The 26,463-nt window shown below is 28.7% G+C and overlaps 1 protein-coding gene and 1 long non-coding RNA gene across 6 annotated transcripts in view; one reads left to right on the plus strand and one right to left on the minus strand.

Annotated features, from left to right (window-relative positions):
- Positions 1–26,463, plus strand: part of SPR (G protein-coupled sex peptide receptor) — a 1,401,361-nt gene that overhangs the window by 1,186,494 nt on the left and 188,404 nt on the right. For all 4 annotated transcript variants that reach the window (XM_075356175.1, XM_075356174.1, XM_075356177.1 and 1 more), the window contains one exon: positions 5,995–6,175. In XM_075356175.1, the coding sequence (XP_075212290.1) occupies positions 5,995–6,175 (181 nt within the window). The remainder of the gene's footprint in view (positions 1–5,994; positions 6,176–26,463) is intronic.
- Positions 17,510–26,463, minus strand: part of LOC142319188 (uncharacterized) — a 32,955-nt gene continuing 24,001 nt past the window's right edge. The window contains exons 2-3 of one of the 2 annotated variants that reach the window (XR_012755130.1): positions 23,711–23,802; positions 17,510–17,657 (exon numbers count right to left, since the gene is read on the minus strand). This is a non-coding gene — a long non-coding RNA (uncharacterized LOC142319188). Of the gene's footprint in view, positions 17,658–18,752; positions 18,875–23,710; positions 23,803–26,463 lie in introns of those variants that run through there. The other variant, XR_012755132.1, reaches the window with a different exon arrangement.

Here is a 26,463-nt window from a genome sequence, read left to right on the forward strand (position 1 = left end):
GGATAAAAAAAGTTTCAATTTAATTAATTATAAGAAAATAGTATAAGATAAAAAAGTGGAGTAATTTATTAGTAGCATTAGATAACAATAAAAATGTTTTCTTTTATTTTAGTAATATTCGTCGTGTAATATATGTATTGTTAACTACACTCTTTTAATTATATCACACTCAGGGTATCTAACGAACAGACGAAAATATTTTTAGGACAAATTATATGTCAAAATAAGGAAAACTTTTATATAAACAACTTTAAAAGCTCTTCGTTTTTGATTAATAGCCCGCGAAAAATCTTGCCCTAATTTCAATTCTGAGGATAAATGAAGCCATAATGAAATTCTTAAAACCTAATTAAGGAGTGTATTTCATAGTTTGCTATGGTTTTTGACCTAAAAAACTGAAAAAATAGGTTCCAGAACTGAATTTAGTAATGTTTGGTAATTTTTATAAAACAATTGGTACCACAAAAAATTTACTACTACCGATGTCAACCAAATTTTACGAACTTTGAATTAGAAAATTTGAGTTTTATTAAAAAAACAAAACAGACCGAAACGTGGCAAAAAAAAACCCATATTGTAATTTTTAACCAAAACAAGAATAATTTCAGTGTTGTGAAATATCTACTAAAAAAATACAATAAATATAAAATAATTAAATAAAAACATAATTCAAACTTACTGTTAAAATAATTGTTCAAAATTCTTCCTTCACAATATTCTGCTTAATAAAATATTCACAATATTAATATCCTCTTCGTAAAATTCCATGGTTCACTCTTACTAATGTAACAGAATTGTTTTATATAATTTCAAATGCATTAAAAGTTCTTGTCACTGATTCTTCTTTTCTAGTTGCTTTCTAGTTGCACTGATGTACTAACAATTTCATACGACCCGCAGAGAGTCATCCGATTGGGTTTTTATTTTTTTTTTGTTATAGATGAGTTTGAGAAATGCCATTTACGCACCCCCCCCCCCCCAAAAAAAATGGGTGAGTGTTGGACTCACACGGGTTCGGCTAGATGTTATTAAGAGCCTATGTCTACCAGCACCCTACCGACTAAAACACCTATCTCACCATTTCTCCTCCTCCAGGGCCGATCCTGTTTTAAGCATTACGCGGGCTCAGGAGGTGCCTTTAGGGTCCAGAGTTCCCGTGCTTCATCACCGTCGCTCATCCGCGCAAGTGCAGGCGCGCGATGGCTCCACAGGAGGCTGCCCTTCGCCCCTTCACTCTCAGGTCAGTTTCTTCGCCTGAGTCTCAGGTCTTTTGTATGCAACTCTGATTCCTTGCTGGGTGATATTCAGTCCTCTTGCTGATCTGTGTCCTAAATCTCTAGCTTTATTACTTTAGACTCTCTCTGGGACTCTCTCCCATTCTCTAGCTTCTCTCGCTTTAGTTTTCAGGATACTTGTTACTAGGTGTACTACCTTGTCTCATTCCGCTCTTCCTATCGTCATGTACGGAACTGTTTTTTCCGGAGAAGCCAGCTTAACTCGACATCTTGTCTGACCACGTCCCACCGCTGGTATTGGTAGATGGTGTGCTCAATGGTATCTTCAAGATCGCAGTACCTGCATAAAGGAGACGCTCTCCTGCCAAATCGATGCAGGTAGGCTTCAAACTCGCCTTGTCCAGAAAGGAGCTGTGTTGTATAGAAACCTATCTAACCCAGTCCTTTCTGCATCCATATATCTATTCTCGGAATTAATTTACGTGTCCGTCCACGTAGATGAGGTGTTCCAGGCCTCCTGCCACTCGGCCAGAAGTAAGTTCTTAGCCTCGGTCTTAGTCATACCAAGATAAACCCGCCGGAGCATCAATGCACGCAGCCGCCCAATTGGGTTAACCTCACTTGATCTTGATGGCTGATTAATTAGTTTCCACATACATTTCCCGTAACACGATCTTTAAAAATCCAAATTTTCTAATAACATGCTCATCAATAATAACCAAATCAAAAATTAAGATAAAACCTGCCGAAAATAATAAAGCTAATAAGTGATTTAGCAAGTTGCTTTAATTCTATAAACTAAGTTCTATCTATTGTTTTCAAAAGTGACTGTTAATTATCTGTGACAGTGAATGGTAAAAAATTGTTCTCATGATAGGAAGGTTCTTATGCAACTGTGAAAGTATATGCTAACAATAAAGTTGTAAAAGAGAGTGTGACATTTTAACAATATACCATAGGTAGGCGGTTGAAAATTTAACCAAATTAGAAAGATGATCTTGTGATAAAATGAATACGTGTTTACTATTCCTGGTTGAGAAATAAAAAGAGGAATTGCTATTTTAAAAAACATCTTTCCACTAGATTTTTAGCGTTTCTTGATATTTTGTTGCCTGTGATTCTTAAAGTCCAAAATTCCATGAAGTTTTATAGAATTATTTTAGGTTGGAAATATTTTTCTAATCTGTGAATGTCAAATATGAACCATCCGTGAATATCAGCAAACTACTTTTGGTACTCAGGCGTGTTTTCCTACTTTACCTTATGTACTGCAACTAACAGTTGAAGCCGACCAGAAATAATTGATCACTTCCAAATAACAAGTTATTCATAGTAGGAATATAGAAAACATGTGAAATGAAGTGGTTGCCCTTGTCTTCCTCACTGTACCAAATGGTAATATAGCATATCAGTACGCTTAGCCCACTGAAATTTATTAAATATTCAGCATTATAATTGACATGTTCATCGCAGGGGTTGGCTTTTTATTAAACATTATTGTTCTCAAAGAAAGTAATCTTAATATAGCCACTTATACTTCTGATATTTATAAGTGTTATAAGTCCTATCAAAAGTCTAGAGTAGTTAACGTAAAGTAATAAATTAACGATCTTCTTTTTTAAAGAAACACTGTGTTATACAAACAGTTTCCACTTATTAGAGATATATGTGACGTTGTATCAGTGACTTTAAATACAGCCTGCTACTTTTAATCTTATAATGTTTGTTATACCAATTTGAATACAGATTGGTTTAGTATTTGGCCAACGTAATTACGAGAGAATTCAGATTCTTCCTAAAATGTATTCTAAATTTCACATCACTACTGAAATTTAAATATGATTGGCTGTCAAGAGAAAATGTTGTCTACAATTGAATTAATAATATGTTCGAAGTGATATTAGCCACGAGTAACGCCAGTTTTAGTGGTCTCGTTCAATATCATGTATATACTGTTTTATACAAATATATATATATATATATAGTACTGTGGATTGCGGTTGAGTTCCCCTTTTCATACCAGATGACAATGTGATGAAGCAAATATGTTGATTGTTACATAAACGCGGTAATACTGTCATACTTATTTATGCATATTGTTAATATGTCAGATTGTACTACTCAGAGTAGGCAATAATGCTATTCATGAATAAACCATATCATTTTGTCCGTAAATGCATACACAAAAATATAATATTTATGTTACATATTTACATTACATTTTTTTATACATTTCTCTTTGTTTTGACAAACATATTAATTATTAATTTAGGTAAAATAATTTTTAAAATTTTCTCATTTGCTAACATTTTTATACATAAATATTATAAAATAAATTGAATTTTCTCTTGTATGATCAAAAAACGTTTGTGTTCCTTATTGATAAAAAATATTTAATATCTCCTAGAGTGTATGAGAAATTTTTTACTAATTTTGGCGCGATTTTTCAATAAGAATCTTGTAATTTTTTTAGCATATTCCAAAAGTTTCTTGTGTAAAAATTTATTATGCAAGAATTTATGTTATCATAGAGAACTCTTATAAAAGACTTTTTTTTATATACGAATAAAAATGACAAGAAGTGACAAAAATATACTAGACTTCTAAATAGAATTAATATACTTAATATGATCTAACCCGTCAAAATCTTTATATTATTTTGTTATTCACCTGTCATATATTATCTTAATTGGTTTCTTTTACTATTTCAATTTTATTCCTATTACGATCTTAATTTTCATCATAGTTTTAATCCTGTTTTACAAATATTTTATTATCCCAGAAGAAGTCTCTTGTTATTATTTTGACCCGGGGATGATAACAGAATAGTGTTTTTCGCTCAAAAAAAAAAATATATATACTATCAAATAAACCATTTTAACTGCAATAAAATTCCAGTAAATCGTTTTATAATTCCGTAAGTAGATGAAATTATTATATCCTTTTTTAATCCATTAAAACAATAAACGTAGAACTTTGTAAAACTTTTTTTTTTCAGTCGATATTGTACGAATATTTTGATTTGTGATTCACAATTCTAAAATTTTGATAATTAATGATTTGGTTGATTTTAAAGAACAGCCTTTTGTTTATAGAATAAAAACTTTCCTTTGTTTAATCGTACAAATAAATACATTAAAAATATCAGCAAATGTTTATTTCAGAGCTAGAGAAGAACATAAAATGTATGGATCAAAAATATACTGGATCTGCGATCGTAATAACCAGTACCCAACTAGGCAGACGGAAAAACCTTCTGTTGTAGTTAATGTTTACTAAACACTGTTAACTTAACTCAAAAAATAAATATACCAGTAAAGACTAAAGCGTTATCTGTTGCGGTGGACATCCTCGTATTATATTTATGCTGAAAATTTATAATGTACTATCAGCTTGATTTGTAACGTTTGGCATTTTTAAGGGCATTTTAGCATTACATTTTATACTTATGTAATTTGAACTTAACCAACCCTAATTTGCGTACCTCAGGCGTAAAAATATAAACACATTAATTTTAAAAATGAGCTGAGTCCTCCGCCGACTTAAATACGTTCATATATCGTAATATTTTTTAACAAAAGGTAAAATATTTCATTTGAAGGAATCAAATAAGTTTACACGAGTATAAAAAGATGTCTCAAAATTTATGTAAGTTAAACAAACATCACATAATTTGCGAACTTAATTTCCCCCCCCCTACCTAATTTCTGTGAAACACTGTTCCATTAAATATATTTTCTGTTAAAATATTTTACTGAAGTTTTATTTTGTATTAAATTTGTTATTTCTTGCATGTATCCAGAATTTCATTTAAAGAATGACTATATTTTGCTTTTTCATGGATATTATAGAATGTAATAGAGGGAATGTATATATATATATATATATATATATATATATATATGTGCGTTTGTGCGTGTATGAGTGTGTGTTTGTTTGTTGATCTCTATTGGTTTAATATCTCAGAAAGGGTTGACCCTAAAGACTTAAGATTTGGTTAGATGATTTTTATGTATGTAGGTCTGTTTATTCAATTTCTGGTGAAAAAATCCGTTCAGGGAGCATAACTTTTATAGATATTGGGTTATCGTATATAAAATAAAATTTCCGTTAGGATTTTGTTTTTATCTCTTTCTTGCTTTTCTGAGATAATCATTATTTACGGATTATTTTTTTTCTCAAAAAACTGCTCGCCATAAAAATTTTAAGTTGATTTTATTGAAAACTGGTTTATACAAATTTTATTGTAATTTTTATGTTAAATAATAGTTAAAATATGGTTTAGGATTGCTAAAGTCTTATTTGATTCGTATTTTAAAAGGAGTAAAAGGGGTTTTTCCAAGCTACTTCCAAAATAGTTAGGATGTTTTATCACATCCATTAGTGTTTTCTTTTTTTAGATATTAAAATTTGTTAGAAAATAGAAGCGGTCGTACTACAACGGTAAGATAATTGTTTCACTAATTGCATATCTTGCACCGTATTCATTTAACTGCTTAAGTGGAACCTTAGGAAAATCTTAAATTCTATTTGTAGTATTAACAATTATACAGAAGTAACATCTTTCTTCCCGCTTCATATTATCTTTTACTGTTTATTAATTGAAGTTTAAATGAAGGAATTTCTATAATTGTTGTAATCTATGGAGTGGTAAACTAATCTTTTTTAAATGAAGGAAATGCGAAAAAATGTTCTGTATTGAACTATCTATTCTCTATTCTTTTATATAACATTTGTATTTTTATTTTGTTTGTTACAGATATATTTACGTATGTCACGCTCCTGTCGCAAGGACATGGTGTACCATGCCAAGAGTATTAAAATGTGTGGCATGGATCTCTGTTTTGGCAATACTTCACCAATCGACACGTTTTGTAGATCGAGCTTATGAGCCTCTTACTATCAAATGGGGTGGACAAGATTCAGTTACTGTTTGTATGGTATGTTGCTTTTATAAATTTTCATTTAATCTTATAATTATTTATTTTAATTATTTATCTACAACTCCCTGAAATTAAGAATGCAATGTTTTAACTAGGGGATTATCATTAACGGTCCACGGAAGTTTCATTCAGAAAAAAATAGATATAAATTTAAATAATAAATTTTTATTTAAGTTAATGCATTTATTTTTATAATAAACATTATTATTAGTTAAAAGGATATAATACGATTTTTTTAAATATATTAATTTCATGAATAAGATATCAAATTCTGTTCTCAAATTTATCAGTGAAGTTGGGTTTATCTTAAATGCTATTTAATAGCAAGAAAAACTTTTATCAAAACATTTTTTTAAAAAGTTGTTCAGACTTTTATAACGATTTAATTATTTCCGTTATCTAAATATTATTTTATTTACTTACGAATGACATTCAAACTGAAAAAATCTGATGTAGACGCCACATGGCTTCATTGTATGCCTATTAAATTACACATACATTTTTTTTTAAATGAAAATTACTTAAAATTTTATGTCATTAATAACTTTACTGATATTTTTTAATATTTTTTTAATTGTTATTATTAAATTATTATTTATTGTACATTTTGTTTACAATCAGATGTTAATAATTATTAATAAATCAATTTATTTAAATTAAAAAAAAAGGATATGAAGTCTAATTTGAACCGATATGCCTTGTAAGATCCATTAATTAGCCGATTACTTCATTAATTCAAATTTTGTTGGGCTATAACTCTGGAAATAATGAAAAAAACTATCACTTATGATATATCCTTGAAAAGCTCTCAATGAGGGCTTATTGCACATAAAAAGTCCAAAATGATTTTCTTTGGATTCAGGGCGTTTTTGGACACTATTAGTTCAGATGATTGCAATCAAAAGAGAAAGTGCAAAACTAGATGTTATAACAGTCCTAAATCCAGAATTTCAAATCCTACGACTAATCGTTTTTGAGTTATGCGAGATACATACGTACGTACAAACGTCACGCCGAAACTAATCAACATGGATATTTCCGTTGAAATCTGAATACCGAAATTTTTGGTGATCACAATACTTCCTTTATTTCGTATAAGGAAGTAAAAAGTGTAATTTCATTTGTGAAAGTTTTATTGCACTTTCGAAATATTTTTAGAATAAAATTCAATATTTTTTAAAATGTATTTTTGTAGTTTAAGTTTAAGCGTAGGGCAAAACGTAGATTTTTTAAAAGAAGAAAATTCTAATTCTAATCTACATCTTGCACTGTGTTAAATCTTAAAATAGTGTATAGTATCCTTGGAAAAACACATTAAATTTTTTATTTTGTAAAAGAATCAAACTAAATTATACAAATTTCTAATAAAAAATAACTGCTGTTATTTTTAAGCTATACACTGTATTTAATTTATCCTCATATTTTATTTTATTTCCAATAACTTTTATTTAATCTGGCCTATCGTTTAGTTTATTTTCATTTGGTTTACTTTAAATGAGATTCGAATATTTATCTTTAATAAGGTGTACTATGTTAGGTCAAGATAACCCTATTATCATGTAGTTTATCGTGAAAATCATTATATTTTTCAATACAGAAATTTTTTTAAATTATTTTTTTAAGGGTAAATATTTAAAACATTACCTGTAAATCTGTAACTCCGTTATAAAAATAATTGTAAAATTTCATGATTTTTCAATTGTTAATTTTGTTTCATTTGTTAAGATGAAAACGATGATTTTTTTGGATAAAATTTTCTTAAAAATAATTAAATTAAATAGATTAAAAAATTAATATTACGGTTAAAGGGTATATATAGTTTATTAACCAATCATGTCACCTGCTTTACTGAGACACCATACAATCAACAAGGACATAAAAAATAATAATTAAACGTAGGTAAACATTTACTTGTGGTAATGTAAAGTACCATTTCATGCTGTAAGATATTAAAAAAAATTTTGTATAATGTTTTTTGTCATTAATTTTGTTGTGCTGTATGATAGTAAGTTTTTTATATAATTCTAAAAAAAGGGGAATAAAATATTTACTGCATTCCGAAATCTGTAGTATTTGAAATCTTGTTTATTCTAAGTTGTTATTATTAATAGTAATTGAGAGAAAAATTAAGGATGGACAAATATAGTGTTATGAGTATTTTGAGTGTTATGAGTGTTATGCTGCCACCGGATCGATGTCTATCCTTTCTTCCTTTCTCAACGTTTACTCAGTAGCCGCTCCGCACTCCTGATCTCCTCGACCGCCATTTTCACAAAACCGTCATTTTCACAACTCTCTGACTCAACCTCATGGACGATAACCCAGGAGAGCCTTCCCCTACCGGATCTCTTTCCCCAAAGTGGAGTGAAAACCTCACCCGTGTAAGGGGGACATCTCCATGCTGATCTTGTTCATCCATAGTCCAACCAAAAAGACAAAATATAAATAAACGAAATCAGTTAATTAATTTAAATCAGACAACGATTTAAATTTATTTAATCAATCATGTCTCCGATTGGCAAGAATAGCCGGAAAACACAAAAAATAGAAATCTTTAAGTATCAAGAATATCTCAAGTTCAAAATATAAATAAAACGACACTGGAAAATGGAATTTATGTCTCAAAAGTTCCGTGCTTGAAACAGCTGATAGAAAAAAGATTAAAATTTTCTAAGTCTATACAAATATGTAAAGTCCGAGTTAGGTAACTCCAGACAGGTCACTAATTATCCCGTATAAAGAAAAGTTACCAGTTCGGCACTAACACAAACAAAGTAACGAATTAAAAAACCACAAGATCGTAAAATAACTAAGCAAAACACGAACGAAACATCACAAAACAACGAATAACTTAAATAACAACAAAAAACGTGAAAATGAAGACAAAGTGGGGATCAAAGATAGCAAAAATAACGTCTGTACTCTCACAGATCGAAACGTAACCTTCCTCTATTAATTTAACTGTATATAAATTCCAGGTACACTTAAGTGTACTCCAGTTATTTCCACTCGCGCCGCGGAGCATCTCGGCCTTTCATCCGAAGGTCCTGGGTTCGAATCCCGATCAAGCATGGGATTTTCACACGCTACAAACTAAAAAAAAAAATAACTACACATTACAACAAAAAAGGATAATAAAACAAAATTACTTTCGTATTGGTAATTATAAATAATAAATATAAAAATAAGTTCTCCCCTTAGAAGAAAATAAAATAAAATACGAAAATCTTATACAAAATGCAATGGTTTACAAAGAAAATCGTTGTTTGTTCTTACGTAGAAGTTCACGTTAAGTTTTGGATGTATTTTTATTATTTATTGACGTTTTGGGTTATTGCATGATTTTTCTTCTACAATTTGATGCTATGAGAACGTAGAATCAGCTTGCCTTATAAAACAGTTTCTTTCAAAAATAGATTTCGCAATTTCACGTCATGTATCAGAAGGAATTTATTGCAGTCAGTTTTAATATATTTGAAGTTGTATAATTTGTTACACAGAACATATAAGTATTTTTTATTAATTTAATGAATTTTTTGTTTGAAAGAATGTAAATCTTTGCAACTGATATTTTCTAATGAAAATTATAATGATCAGTTCAAATATCAAAATACATATCAACGTAATAAAAATTACGTTGTTTCTTGCGGAAATTCATTGCAATCAGTATTAATACGCGTTAATCTACCCTCCTGCATGCATTATTCACAAACAGAGATGTATAAAAAAATGTTAAATTTTGTTTGGTACATAACACGAACTTTACGAATACTATAAAATTATTTATAAAGTTAAAAAATAAAAATGCCAAATAAAACAACTAAATACTCAAGAATATTTAAAAAAATAATAGAAGACTGTTGTATCTATTTCAAGTAAAAAATATTAATAAACAAGCAGTCACAAGCATGAAATCATAACAATAAAAAAATACTAATATTAATATAAAAACATTTTATTCTACCATTAAAATATTTAACGTTACTATGCATGAGTTTTTATGTAAATGGCTAGCCGTACAATATTGCTGATATTTGCAATTCTCATTTTTAAATTATTTTAAAAATGATTAATAAAAAAAAATATTTTTTTCTAAGAATTTATTATAAGAATTTTTTTATATGAATTCAGCTTAGGTAAAAGATATTTAAAAATTCGCAATATTTGATATTTACGTCTCCAAATTACTTTTATGAGCTTTATTTTTTGAACGTTTATAAATTTGAAATTTTATAAAATCGTACTGAAAATGATAAAAATTTACAGACATTTTAAGTTGAAATATGGAGAGACTTAATTTATTTTATTTTTTTCTTTCTTTCGTAGATGGCAAACAGAAAATTGTAATTATGAACAACTTGTTTTATCAATAGTAAACAAATTAAAATCATTTAATACCGTAATAGACATAAAAAAATGATTTTCTTTAAAATTTGAAAATAATATATGCATACTTTTTTAAAAAGATGATCGTTAAAAAAAAAATATTGTACACAACCACCATAAATTTAAGTTTAGCAGTTTGACTGTAATTCTTTTCAAAATACAGGTAGAAGAAGTGTGTTTTTATGTTAGTTTAACAAAGCATAAATTATTAAAAAAATTAAGTTTAACAGATTTTTTAACCAATTGTTAAATTAGAATATTCATGAAAATGTAAGATTATTAAACGTTAAAATACACTTTTTAATTTTACAGGTAAAGAAAAATTAAATACACATAGAGCAAAAACCTTTTTTTAATTAATTTATATTAAAAATAAGAATTTGTAATTTTTATGTAATTTTTTTTTTTATTTCATTTCAAACAAGAGTTTTCTTTTCAACGATTTTTTGTGAGAAATTTTAATGAAAAGAAAGATAAATTGAAATAAAGCTTCTTTAATGTTTATAAAGAATTAATAAAAAAAAGTAACCTAGTAAGAGAACAAATAAAAATAGAGTAAACTTCACTTAAAAAAAAAAAAAAAAAAAAAAAAAAACCAGTTCATGGTACTTTAAACGAGTTTGTTGTCACTCATAATTTATGAATCATAAGATTTATACGAGTAACACAAAGTATTACAGATAATAATTTCAACTTATAAAAAAAAGAAAAAAACACCAAACAGTTCTAAAAATGTTTAGTCAAGAATGTTAGATCTAAGGTTTGGCGTAGCCTTAGGTAACATTTGATGCTAAATTATTTTTTGTGTAGAATTAATTTTAGTTTAATAACTAAAGTAATAATGTTATTTAAAATAGGTAGCGCAAGTCATTATTTTTGTTTTAGTTGGCTAAATATCAAGGTAGAAAGCCTAGTACAAGTAACTACTTGTAATAAAATTAATTATATTCATTTTATTCTAAGAATATATTCCATATTTCAGTGATCAATAATATATCCTTGCACCTCAGTTGAATTTACTCAATACGCTATATTAATTTTTAATTAAAAATCCATATTATTGGAATTATATTAATGATATCTTCCATAAAAAACCGTGTGATTTTGATTTAGAAAAGAAACTTACCTAAAATCACTATGTGAATGGTGTACCACTGAAATTGCAATAACGGGGTGGTTTTAATGAAATAGCCAGTAGAGGAAGAACTTCTAAAAAGCAATGCAGGTCTTTCATTAGGGTTTAGGAATACTTATGTGTATTTGATAAATAAAATATATGTAGGCTGAGAAATAAAAACTTAAGCCAAGAAGATTTTGATTACTCCTCGGCTGAAAGTAGTAGAAAACTGTAGCCACTCTATTGTCTAAGTAACGCACTTCTTCATTAACGTTTTTTTATACGCAAAATTATAATGAGGTTTCTCTTGGGTACTATTTTTAAGGTAGATATTCCTACTGATGGGTATCAGGATGTGCACTTCTGAAGCAAAAATTATTTTTAAAAAATAGGAAGACATAGGATATAAAATGAAAAAAAATATTTTTGTCGATATATTGAAAGAATCGGAAAAGTATAAAAGTTTTTCATTTAGGTAATTATAAAAAATGAAACGAATCCAAAAAAATTTAACTATAAAAGTATTTAAGAGAAAAATAGACGGATTACTAAATCGAATATTACTTTAAAGTGAATATTAATATATATTTAACCAAACAGAAGTTGAAGAACGTGATTTTTCAGTCGAATAAGAAAAGGTACGGATTACGAACATATTTGGTATAGACTTTTAAAAAAAACCGGCTAGTAGAAGGAAATAAAAGTCGCTTTCAAAAATTATAGTCTCATAATTAAACACTAATAAATAATTGTCTATAATACAGATCTATTATCGACTAATTTTGATGTAGAAGGAATTAATGGAAACTGTTATGGAAGAAAAAAATTAGAATTAATAAAGCATATATATTTAAATATTCAAGAACTAATCTTTCTGATATTAGAAACTTGTCCAGAATGAAGTCACGGATAACTACATTTGAATCAGTGGGAATTCCAGTTCTAAACACAACTCATCAACACACATTTTTTTTAAGATCATAGTTCATCTCTCTATTCTTATCTTAGACATTAGAGCACTATATCGCAGGAATGTAATTTAATATTGCTAAACATTTAAACAGTAATTCCTTCATTATTTTTATAGTTATGAGAATCATATTTTATGTAATAATAATTCTGGATATTTGAATTACTCTTCTTTGTTTTGATAAGAAACATGAACTTTATCGAATGACTGTTAATCACTAAAGTATATTAACATAAATTTTTTTTGTCTTCAGTCATTTGACTGCTTTGAAGCAGTTCTCCAAGATTCCCTAACTAGTGCCAGTCGTTTCATGTCGGTATACCCCGTTCATCCTGTATCCCTAACAATTTGTTTTACATATTCCAAACGTTGCCTGCCTGCACAATTCATTTCTTCTACCTGTCCCTCAAATATTAAAGCGACTAATCAAGGATTCAGTGAGATGTGGCCTATAAGTCAAGTCTGTCTCTTCTTTTAGCTAGATTTTTCCAAATGCTTCTTCTTTCTTCAATTTACCGCAATACCATTTGTCACTTTATCCACCCATCTAATTTTTAAAATTCTCCTGTAGCACCACATTTCAAAAGCTTCTAATCTTTTCTTCGCAGGTACGCTGATTGTCCAAGTTTCACTTCCAAATAAAGCTACGCGCGACACATATACTTTAAAAAATGTTTACCTGACGTTTAAATTAATTTTTGATGTAAGGAAATTATATTTCTTACTGAATCTCGTTTCGCCTGTGCTATTCGGCATTTTATATTGCTCCTGCTTCGACCATCTTTAGTAATTCTACCTCACAAATAAAAAAAAATCCTTCTACCTCCATAATTTTTTCTCTTTTTTTTATATTCATTGATCCTTCTACATTATTTTTATTACATTTCTTACTTTCGTTTTGCTCTAGTTTGTTTTCAGAGGTGGTTCTTGCCGTATAATAGTCTGTCTCTTCTTTTAACTATAAGCTTTCCAAATGCTTCTTTCTTCATCGATTTGCCGCAATACCTCTTCATTTTGTCACTTTATCCACCCATCTGATTTTTAACATTCTCCTATATCACCACATTTCGAAAGCTTCTAATCTTTTCTTCTCAAAAACTCCGATTGTCCAAGTTTAACTTCCATATAAAGCGACACTCCAAACATATACTTTCAAAAATCTTTTCCTGACATTTAAATTAATTTTTGATGTAAACAAATTATATTTCTTACTGAAGGCTCGTTTCGCTTGTGCTATTCGGCATTTTATATCGCTCCTGCATCGTCCATCTTTAGTAATTCTACTTCCCAAATAACAAAATTCTTCTACCTCCATAATCTCTTCTCCTCCTATTTTCACATTCAGTGGTCCATCTTTGTTATTTCTACTACATTTCATAACTTTTGTTTTGTTCTTGTTTATTTTCATGCGATAGTTCTTGCGTAGGACTTCATCCAAGCCATTCATTGTTTCTTCTACAGTTTTTTTACTCCCAGCTAGAACTACTGTATCATCAGCAAATCGTAGCATCTTTATCTTTTCACATTGCACAGTTATTCCGGATCTAAATTGTTCTTTAACATCATTAACTGTTAGTTCTATGTAAATATCAAAAACTACCGGGGATAGGGAACATCCTTATCCGATTTCCTTATTTATTACAGCTTCTTTCTTATGCTTTTCGATTATTACTGCTGCAGTTTGGTTCCTGAATATGTTATCAAATGTTCTTCTATCTCTGTACTTGAACCCTAAATCTTTTAAAATGCTGAACATTTTATTCCAGTCTACGTTATCAGATATCTTTTGTAAGTCTATAAATATATGTTGGTTATTTCTTTAATCTCTTTTCTACTATTAATCTGATCGCTAAAATTGCTTTCCTTGTCCGTGTACTTTTCCTGAAACCAAATTGGTCTTATTCTAAGACTTCTTCCACTCTCCTCTCAGTTCTTCTGTACAGAATTCTAGTTACGATTTTTGATGCGTGACTAGTTAAACTAATTATTCTGTATTCTTCACATTTATCTGCTCCTGCTTACTTTCGTATCATGAATATTGCAATCTTTTTGAATCCTGACGGAACTTCCTCTTTTTCGTAAATATTAAACACCAGTTTTATAATCTATCTCCCTCTTCCTCACCAGCACTGCGAAGTAATTCTGCAGGTATCCCATTTATCTCAGGAGCCTTTCTTCCATCCAAATCTTTTTATTAAATTCAGATCTCAGTATTGTTTCTCCCTTTCATCCTCTTCGACTTCCTCTTCTTTCTCTATAACACCAGTTTCTAATTCCTTTCCTGTTTATAATTCTTCATTATATTCCAGCCACTTATCGACCTTTCCTTTCGTATTATAAATGGGTTTAACATCTTTATTTAACACATTATTAGATTTTAATTTATTTACCACAATTTTTTTTTACTTTCCTGTATGTTCCGTCTATTTTACCAATTATCATTTCTCTTTCCAATTCTAAACACTTTTCTTTAATCCACTCATATTTCACAATTTGCACTTCCTGTTTATAGTATTTCTTAATTATCGGTAGTTCCTTTTACCTTCTTCGTCATTATCATTTTTGTACCTTCTACGTTCATCCACCCGTTGCAATATATCCACTGACATCCAAGGCTTTCTACCAGTTCTCTTTGTTCTGCCTTAGTTCAATTCTGCTGATGTAGGAATTTCCTTTCTTTCCCATTCTTCTTCTACATTTTCTACATTATCTTTTTTACTGAGACCTCCTTCAATGTCCTCTTCAAAAATCGTCATTACCTCCTCTTCCTAATGCTTCACTAAATTCTACCGATTCATCTGACACCTTTTCTTCAGGTTTTTAAACCCCTAATCTAGATTTCATTATCACTAAATTATGGTCGCTATCAATGTCTCAAGAATAAGCTTTGTAGTCAATGAGTTGATTTCTAAATCTTTGATTAACTATGATATAATCTACCTGATACCTTGCAGTATCACCTGGCTTTTTCCATTCGTATATTCTTCTATTGTAATTTTTAAACTGGTTATTGGCAATTACTAAATTATACTTCGAGCAAAACCCTATAAGTCGGTCCGCTCTTTCATTCCTTTTACCCAGCCCATATTCACCCACAGTATTTCCTTCCTTGCCTTTTCCAATGCTTGCATTCCAGTCTCCAACTATTATTAAATTTTCATTCTCTTTTATGTTTTTAATTATTTTGTCAACTTCTTCGTATACACACTCTACTTCATGATCATCATGAGCACTTGTTGATTTTGATTTTATTCTTGTTACTATGATTCTATCGCTAAACTTTTTGAAATAATCTAGTCTCTTTCCTACCTTTTTCTTCATTATGAAACCTACTCTGCCTGCCCGTTATTTTACGCTGAGTTAATTATTCTAAAATCACCTGATCAAAAGTCGTTTTCCTCTTCCCACTGAACCTCGTAAATTCCTACTGCATCTACATTTAATCTTTCAGTTTCCTCTTTAAATTTTCTAACCTACCAACCTTTTTTAAACTTTTAACATTCCTCGCACCGACTTGTCGAATGTTACTGTTTAATTTTCTGGTGAACCCTTCCTTAGTAATCCCCACCCGGAGATCCGAACGGGGGTCTAGTTTACCTCCGGAATATTTTACCAAGGTAGGAGCCTGCATTTGTTACATGAAAATGCAGAGAGCTACATTTCTTGGAAAATAAAACTGGTGTAGTTTTTTCATTGCTTTCAGCCACGCAGTACTCAGAAGATTGAGTGATGATGTGGCCGTTTAAGTTCTCCTGACCTACGCCCTTAACAACTACTGAAAGAGCTGTGCCCTCTTTCAGGAATCATTCTTTAATCTGGCTCTCAACAGATACCTCTCCGATATTGTTGCTGCACTTTCAGTCCAGTTACTCTGTGTCACTGAGCACTCAAGCCCCCTCACCATAGGCAAGGTCTCATGATTCATGGAGGAAGTAATTTAAATTAAGTAAACATTGTTATAAATATCATTTAGATAAGTTATACATTTAATGAAGACTTATATTAGTTTTACATTGAATAAATATTGAATGCGATAAATTAATAAAATTAAAAATGCAGACTAACATAAATTTGCCTTTACTCAGCTGAATAATGTAAATTAGATTATTTTACTCCTCAGATTTTAAAAATTATTGCATGGAAAACAATTTACTTGACTTTTATTTTTTCACATTACTTAATATAAAAACAACAAAAACTATAATATGTAAAGAAAAAAGGTAATAAATAAAAACAATTTTTGAAATAAAACTCTTATTATTTTGTAATTTAATTTAATTTAAAAGCTGTAACCTTATTTACAACTTATATTTCGCAATAATTTCATTGTTCTTAGTGCTATTTTAATGGCAATAAAATGTTTTAATTCCCAGCAAGTCAATTTTATGGTAGTATGAAGAGGTTTTATTTTACGAAACAAAGTTAAGAGTAATAAAAAGAATACCAAGAAATTAAAAATTAATGCAAAAGAGAAAAATGGAAAGAAAATGAAAAAAATAATAAAAAGGAAATTAACTAAGTAATTTTAAGTTGTATTAACACATCTTATATTTCTTCAAAGATATTTCCTCTTCATCTATCTCTTTCTAAAAAGAAAGAGCATGCATAAGAAATATACGATATTAGTGATCAAACAAATTTTATTAATTATTATCTCTTTCCTTTAATTACTTGGAATAAAATTTATTTTAATTTTAGAAGCGATAGCGTTTTTAGCTAATAAAAAGAATACCAGTAAACCCATTTTAACTTTTAAATTAATATTTATATCTATTATGTCTTATCATTGCTAAAACTGTTGTTTGAAATGATAAAAGTTTTCAATATTTCTCAAGTTCAACTAAAGTAGTATCTTTTTTATCGGTATTTATTAATAAAAACGGAAATTCATTATAAGTTCTTATTTTCATTTTGTTCATCAGATGTTTTATATACTATTTCATATTATTCAATCAAGCTGTATATATATCTGAAACAAAAAGTGTTTGGGGATGGGATATGGATACCTGAAATTAAAAAAAATAAAAACAACATATTATTGAAAAACCTATAAATATATGGAGAATTTTTTAAAAATCGTTTACGTATCCTGAAATTTTTTTTAGATGCTTAAAAAATTAGACAATAAAATCCTTTCTTGAAAAGTTCTAAAAATGTTTTGCAGATTTTGTTACCTTTGATTTTTGTCCTTTTTAAACTGAAAAATTATAATTTTTTTCGTTCTACCCGTATGTTTTTAAGTAAATCATAGTATCGTTTGATATTTGCCCAGAAATTATCCAATAAACGAAAATTTTCAAAAGCATTTTCTACAAAAATTCAGTAAAATTTGTAGTGAATCTTAACGTAAATGTGCATACTCATATAGTATTCAGCCCTAACTTACCCTATAAAGTACAGGGCGGTAATACACAAGCTACCCTGTACGAGGCAGGTATTTTATAACATAAGCATTACACTACTTTTTTCTGTATTAATTCACTCCAGGTAACATATGTTTTGCGTGAAAAATTATTTTTAGTAATAAACTAGAAAATAAGGCGGGTATTTATCCGGCGAAATTGGCTTGGGGGACGCTTCTTTTTCGTTTAGTCTTGTGTGTGTTTGTGTGAGTTTGTGTTAATTGCCAGGTCAGCTGCTGCTCCCTACTATACTATTGGCGCAGAGCGGACCACATGGTGCGCCGAAAAGCTGCGCGCATCGGACTCTCCCCATTCCTTGTGCACTCTTAGTTTTACTATCCCCACAGTCCGTTGCAACATACATTTAAATAATTCGTTAAATAAAGAATCCTTTTTTTACTGCTAAATATTAACAAATAATCCCTTTCTTTTATTAATAAGCTTGAATAATAATTATATAAATAATTAATTTAAATATTAATAAAAATTGTTAATTTAAATTTAATAATAAATTATAGATAAAGAAATAATAATTATCTAACAACGTCTAAATCATATAGTGTAATTAAATAATAAATTATTAAAAATTCCATAAATAAAATAAAATTAAAAAATAATATAAATAAATAAAAATAATCTACGTTTAAAAACTAAATTAAATAAGTTGTAAATTAATTAACAACGGACTGCTTTTACTCTGTAAAATTAAGCTGTTTCTTGAGGTGTAATTTTTTAACACTTGAAGCGTTTTATTCAAAAGCACCGGACGGCTGCGCTCTGCTGCCCGGCGCTCTACGGAGTCCGCTCTGCGGCAATATCAGCTAAAATAAAAATATGAGCAATTACAACAAACCAAACGCACCACCGTTTTTATTGGAGAGAATAAAAATAAAAAATTTACACACATAAAATTATTAATTTTATTATTTTTTTTTTTACATTGTTATTATTTTACTTGTAATTAAAACGTCACATTTAGTGCGTTATTTAATATATGCATGATTATATTTTGAATATTAATTATCAAAAGCACTTATAAATGTACAATGACCCACATGCATAACAGAGATAATATTTAAGATCAATGATTAATGTATTTATTTATGGATAGTTAATTATTCAGTTACTTTTTATTAATTAATAATACTAGTAATAATAATAATCTTTTGCATCCTGAATAAATAATTAATCTTATTTAGCGAGTCCTTTTACAGTACTGTATCTGCTTCATAAACGCATAATAAATTTCACATTTTCTTCGTTATCTTTTAAAGTTCTGTGAATAATTTTTCTACTTTTTACCCTAAAGAGAAAGTAAAGTAATGCCTGATTTTCTGTTTATTAAAGTTAATTTTTTTTGGCTTATACAGGCAGAATTTAAGTTGTATTCGTAGTTAAGAACGAAAATAAAATTCATACTGAGGAAGATGAAATTGTCATTAATCGTTACATGAAGATGAGGAAATTAAAGGACGACAAGCATATAATTGGCATATAAAAATGCGAAGAAAGAACTTCTGCTATTTGTGGGTATGAGGATCACAGATTAAAAATTTAAAAAGACTACTTCAATCAACACAGCAGTCAAGAAAATTGAATAACGTTCAAGACCTGTTAATGGATGGGACGATTTTGATTAGGGCGTTATGAAAAGTTGACTGATCTCATGCAAAGAAAGTATTACCTACCTTAAATAAATTGCGTCAAAACTTTAGTTTGAACTTAATTTTAAAGGTAGTGAAACTACTTAAGCAGTTACCTGAAAAAATAGGGTTTTAAGTTTAATAGAAAACAGTAAAAAATATATGAATATACTCTCTGATATAAACTTACAATGTGTAATTATGGACAGTAAAACCACTGCGAGCTGTTAATCATTCAGAGAGGCACTCCATTTTTGTCATCTGAGGCCAAGAAAAACGCAAAAATTGTACAAATGACATACTGAATGAGGGCTAATTTGAAATGGATTCTTTGCGAGGTCACCGGCGCCCTCATGAGCCCAGAGAACCCACGTGTTAGGTCACCAATGATCTCACGACAGTCAATGTATTAAAATACTTTCTTTTTAATAAATAAAATCAAGTTTTTCAAATGATTTATTAAGGAAATCTTAGCAGTGACCATTACCAGCATTATATTACCAGAATTATAGTACTGTATTTCATTACTAGATTGGATTGTTGTTTTTCCATTAGTTGTGGAGAGTAGGTCTTTTTTTAGATCGAGTAGTAAGGCGCTTTCGGCCTGTTTCGTTGTAAGTTTTTATATTCGACCGGCGCACCATACGGATGTGAAACATGGACAATAATTAAAATAGAAGAATAAAGGATCGAGATATCTAAAACGTGATTAAAGAACAGTTTAGAAAGGTCTGCATGGATTAAATAAGGTGGGTTAACGAGAATATAATCTTATTCAGAAAAAAATAACTGACTGGGATGTATATAATGAAAAGAGAAGAATCAGTAGAAGATGCGTAAAAGGCAAAATGGAAAATAGTAAAAATTATTGATGGTTCAAAAGAAAAGGGAACTTATCAAGCTATCAAGTTTAGCTGGAAATATAATATATAGAGAGGAAATAAAATGGAAAATAGTAAAAATTATTGATGGTTCAAAAGAAAAGGGAACTTATCAAGCTATCAAGTTTAGCTGGAAATATAATATATAGAGAGGATTTAGTAAAAGGATCTGCCTCAGGTCATATACCATATGATTATCGTGCGCGCGCCGACACACACAGAGAGAGAGAGAGAGACACTGAGATATACAAAGAATTCTAAGGAAAATCTCTGTATAAATGTGTTTCTACTATATTTAGTCGAAACACATTTAAAGTAAAGGATTAAAAAAATTACCCGATTTCTTTTTGCAGTGAATGCATCCTAACAATAGAAAGCATCTTAGTGGAGGTTTTATTATGCAAAATCGTAGTATGTAGCAAATTCATTTCCTTCGATTCTGTATATTTTTCAAGGTCTTATTTCAAAAACTAACGTATGCCGTTATTTTTTCCATATTACCTTTTTGCAAAAACCCCACAAAAGAAGAATTTTTACGATGGTTTATTCATAAATAGGTTCATAATTCAATGGATTTATAAAAACGTATGTCGTGACTATGTGTTAAATTATCCTTTTTTTCTCGCGTTCATTAAATTTCACACATGTTTTTCCCCCGTCATTACAAAAACATATATTTTTCATGACATGATATTTATAATGTAGTATTATATCTGAATAAAGTATTCATTTATTTAACACTACCAACTTTAGACAAAGCAACACTGTTTGAAATCTTCTAAACCTCAGATCGTTTACAGATATTACAACCACAAAAATAATGGAGACGTTTGTGTATTGCAACAAATTAATGTATCTTTTCTGTTAAAAATTATTGATATATGTACAAAGTCTTCACTTTGTATATATTGTAATATATGCTAAAACGGTTTGTAAAAAAAAAAAAGGTAAAAATAAAAAAAGGTCTCTAAATAGCTTCAATTGAATTAGACGTCTAGTTTCCATTATTATTCCATATGCAGGGCAGTATTCATACACTAGCCTAATCGTTGTCTTGTACAAACGAAAAATAATCAAAATCTTGAAACTTAATAATTTATTAGTAAAATAATAATAAAATCAAATAATTTTCTGATCGGTTTTAAAAATTGAATGATATAAGTAAAATGGTCTAGTAATTTAAAAAGAGATTGGTGGGTTATAATATGTTTCACGTCTGAAACAAAATTCAACTATATCATCTCTTTGTTTGTATGTTAGTATGATTGTCTTTAAGGTATTAGCCAGCTCTAATGTTAACCCTCCGGGTTGGTCTGGTGGTGAACGCGTCATCGCAAATCAGTTGATTTCGAAGTCGAAGAGTTCTAAGGTTCAAATGCTAGTAAAGGCAGTACTTACTTACTGATTTACTTTTATACAAATTTGAATACTAGATTGTGGTTACACCGGTGTTCTTTGATGGTTGGGTTTCAATTAACCATACATCTCAGGAATGGTCGACCTCTCTCTCTCTTTCTGTTTAGTTTAATTATCAACACGTCTATACTTTTAGGTCGATATTTTATCAATGATAAGATGTATGGCTCAGCGGCAAAGTAATTCAAAAAATCAGTACAGACATCAGTGAATAAGCGCGCCTCACGTTACACTATACACATTTTGTGATTGATTTGGAATCTTCTAGCACTCTAAGGAATGAATGTTAAAATTTGTAAGGTCTGACAAAGGATGCAATAGTTTCACGGTTTTGCAGTGTGAAGTAAGTTTTTATTTAACTAATAAATATAAACGAAAATGCACACGCACATTCTGGGCCAGATAATTAAAACACGTTATATAATTTAACCGGTAGTCGTGTGGCATCTATTCCATATATAATACATTTATTCGATTTATTTATCTAGGTTATTAAGGAAAGGCAAGTAAGGCTAAGTAAAATAAGGTTATCCAGTTAAGAATTTAAGTTAAATTATAAATTAACTCTCATTCTGTTAGTATTAATTTGAAATTGTGAAAATTTTTACGTAAATAAAAATAACGATTTATAAACATTTGTTTGTTTTAAAAAGTAAAATGTACTGTACGTTAGGTTTTAGTAATTAATAATTTGTTTTATCATGTGTAAATTATGTAGATAAAAAATACGTTTCTGTATTAGCAGTGTAGAGAAATATGATTCTCACTTAACATATTTTACGTTTAGCTCCGGGCAAGTTTATATTTAAAAGTACTTTTAATACTTAAAGTGTAGTATGTTTTGGATGCTAATTCTTCCTAAAATAAAATGGAATGGATGAATTTCTGAAAATCGACTAAACTTGAAAATCCTTGAATCAAAAGAGTAATTGCGTAAGTTTAGCATAAAACTAATAACCATTCTTAATGTTACTTTTTGTTGTCATACAACTTATCCACCCAGTATAGAGGTAGTGCTCATCACGTAAATTTATGCGTCACTATCCTTAACAATAAAAACAACCAATCACAATGCTAAAAATTTTCAACGAATCACTCTAATGAATGCAGGGGACCAAACGGAATATGTCAAACTTTTTCCAATCTGGATACGTAATTAACTATTTTTACTCGCAGACCAATATTCACAAATGAATGTCGAACATTTTATCACTTTTAGTCATCTTGCATTCCTTCTTATACTATATTCATCATGAAGGATTCTTAATTTAGTGTTTTTTTTTGTTTGTTTTTTTTGCAAACAACTCTTAGGGTCAATGTGTTTTTTTTGGAAGATTATTTCTTCTTTTTTTTTTTAAGTAATACTATCCACTTTAATGTAAATTTTAATAAAAACTTTACATAAAAAATACCTTAAAAAGTAAAAGAATAAATCTTTCCATATCTTATTTTAAGGTTTACTTTTTGACGTCATTGCCAAATTAAAACCAGATAACTATAACTTGGAGTTAACTTCAACAAAAGTATTTTTTTTTTTTTTTTTACTATTTACTGAATTTGTATGTAAAAAATTAAAGGAAATTTATGTTTTATTGAACGTATATTTGCTTATAAGAAGTAAAGAATCAGATTTAGTTGAAATCATTAAAATTTACTTTTATTCTGAAAATACAATAATATTAAGTCATTATGCAATAAGTTAAAAAGCCTAGCTTACCTTGGATAACATTAACGAAAAGTAAAACTTTACCATTTGGCAGATCCATCGCTGGTTTCTGCGTTATCTCAGACGGATTAAAACTGTTAACGCTGAAAGCATGAAACATATAAAATTTTAAAATTAAAATTTGTTTTTTATTAAATAAAGAGTTTTAAAAAATGTGTAATTCTTTATTTATTTATAATAATTTTATTTATAGTTGCATCAACAATTAAATTCATTAGCGGCTTATCAGTGTAATGTAACTGCACCGGTAAATGTGTAGTCTTGAACAAACCCGGCCATTCCTGAGATGTGTGGTTAATTGAAACCCAACCAACAAAGAACACTGGTATCCACGATCTAGTATTCAAATCCATATAAAAACTACCTTTATTAGGATTTGAACCTGATAACTTCCACTTCGAAATCAGCTCTGGTTTACGACTACGAGTTATTCAAAATGTGCAATTTTTAATAACTAAAATAATGTGAAATTAAAACACCAAATTATCTGAGTTATTTTTTTTTTAGTTTATTTTTTTGAAATTTATGTTTATAAGTGGAAAAGTTGTATCATCAAACATTTAATTCATTATTTAAAAAAAAGAAACGTTTACTGAAAAACTACAAAATAAATTTGAATTACGGCTCCTCAATCTCCTAAATCAAAGTAAGCTTAAATAGTTACAAGTTTGTAATATTTTTTTTTTTACATTACCTTATTAGGTATTATGGTCTAAAATTACATGTTTCATTTTTTAAATTTTTTATACCTTATGGAGTTCATTGGAGACGATAAATTTTAGAGAATTAAATCAAAAATATATATTTATTTGGAAAAAAATAAGGTATAAATAATAAATTGATAAAATAAAAACAATTATAATACCAAATATTAATAATATTGTTCGCTAATACAACATATTAAAATTTATACCAACATTTTTAGAGATAACTAAAATTCAACAATGCCTGTAAATATTTTATGAAATGCTTTCACGATTCCCCGACCTTAAATGCCACATGAATTCACGCAGCCTGGATTCTAGTAATTCCCGGCCTGTTTCACATACCCTATATTTTATAAGCACCCATTGCCCATCGATAACCTGATCCGTGCACAACTATTTACGATTTTAATAAGAAATACCATTTATTATACACAAATTAAGAATAGTGAAACAACAGATGATTTATTTTATTTATAGTGACAAAATTTAAAAGTTCTGTACACAAATTTTTTTTTATTTGGTTTTGTTCTGACTATAAATTACTTTTTCCAGTATTATTTTCTTTAGCCTGTGATTATTAGAAAATAATTTTTTAATTGTTTTCATTAACGTTCTTAAAAAAACTTGTTGCTAAATTGGGTTGTGGTTTAGCAAGTATTGATTGCTTTTTGCTATAGATTGAAAAATAACAAATGCGGTAGATTAATATTGCTGCAGCAAGGCAAAGTTCACAGTTAAAAAGAATCTGGTTGTAATACCAAACTGGAATGTGCGTAACGGCGAAGCATAATTTTTCACTTCGGTACGTGCGTATTCCATCCTTTTCATTATTTGTAAAGTTCTATGGTGTTTTGTATGCATTCATATTTTGATTTTATAGTGCTACCTAGTGCTTGAGATAATCAAAGCTTCCATTCTTTGAAAACAAAAAAAGCTGTGTACTTATACACAGAAGTATATTTATGAAATGTACTTTATTTTAATTATTTATTAACAGAAAATACAAGGAATTTTTCAAAATATGTTTCTAGTTCACATTTGAAAATAAACTGGCAGTAATACTGAATTGGAGCGCGTAATGAGAAACCAGTAATTTATTATTTAATTACGTGCGTATTCCATCGTTTTTTTTTTGCTGGTAAATTTTCTGTCAACAATCATGATGCATGTTACTATAATACATTTTATAATAGTAAAGTGAACCAAATAAAAAATGGTGAAAATCTAAAATGCCTAATACTGCTGAAAAAACATGAAAAGCAGCTAAATAACTTTTTATAGAAAGCACATAATGTCCCAAAAAAAATTTGTTTTTGTCCCAAAATTTATTATTTGGTTTTTAAACAGAAAATTGAATTTAAATCCTGGTGTTTTGTTTCATGCAGTACTAAAATCAACTGATTACTAAATTATAAATAATGATTAAATTATGACTGTATCCCTTTATGAATCAGACGTAATCTTGAATTAATCAACAGTTTTTCTTAAAATTTTAAAATGTCTATTATGTAGTTAAATATGGATATAATATAATATATATATATATATATATATATATATATATATATATATATGGTATATTTTTCTTTATACGATTATTGTAATGTGGTAAAAATAAAACGAAAAAGTTTAAATCTAATTGAAACATGTACATTATGCATAGGTTATTAGAAACATCGTTAAACTCATAGTAATACAAAGATGTTGGTATGTGATAACATTTACTCAGAAATAGACTTTTTTTTAACTCTAGTTAACTATTAAAGAATCATACTGAATAAATTCTCATGAAAAAGCAGTAAAAATCTCGAAAATGCGCTTTCCTTCATGTAGTTTCATCCGCAATTTTCATTGTTGAAATCTGAGCGTCGGGAATAATATACGAAAAACAGTAAAAACTGTTTCACCTCCGTCAAAAAAAGTAGGTTATAACGCTCAATTTACGTGTTTTTCATCCATAACTTTCTTATCCATAATATTACGCGATGATTTTTCATCAACTCAATAAACACAATTATCATGGTTTACAAGGCCGTT

Source organism: Lycorma delicatula, chromosome 2 (genome assembly GCF_047948215.1).
Source record: "Lycorma delicatula isolate Av1 chromosome 2, ASM4794821v1, whole genome shotgun sequence".
NCBI lineage: Eukaryota > Metazoa > Arthropoda > Insecta > Hemiptera > Fulgoridae > Lycorma > Lycorma delicatula.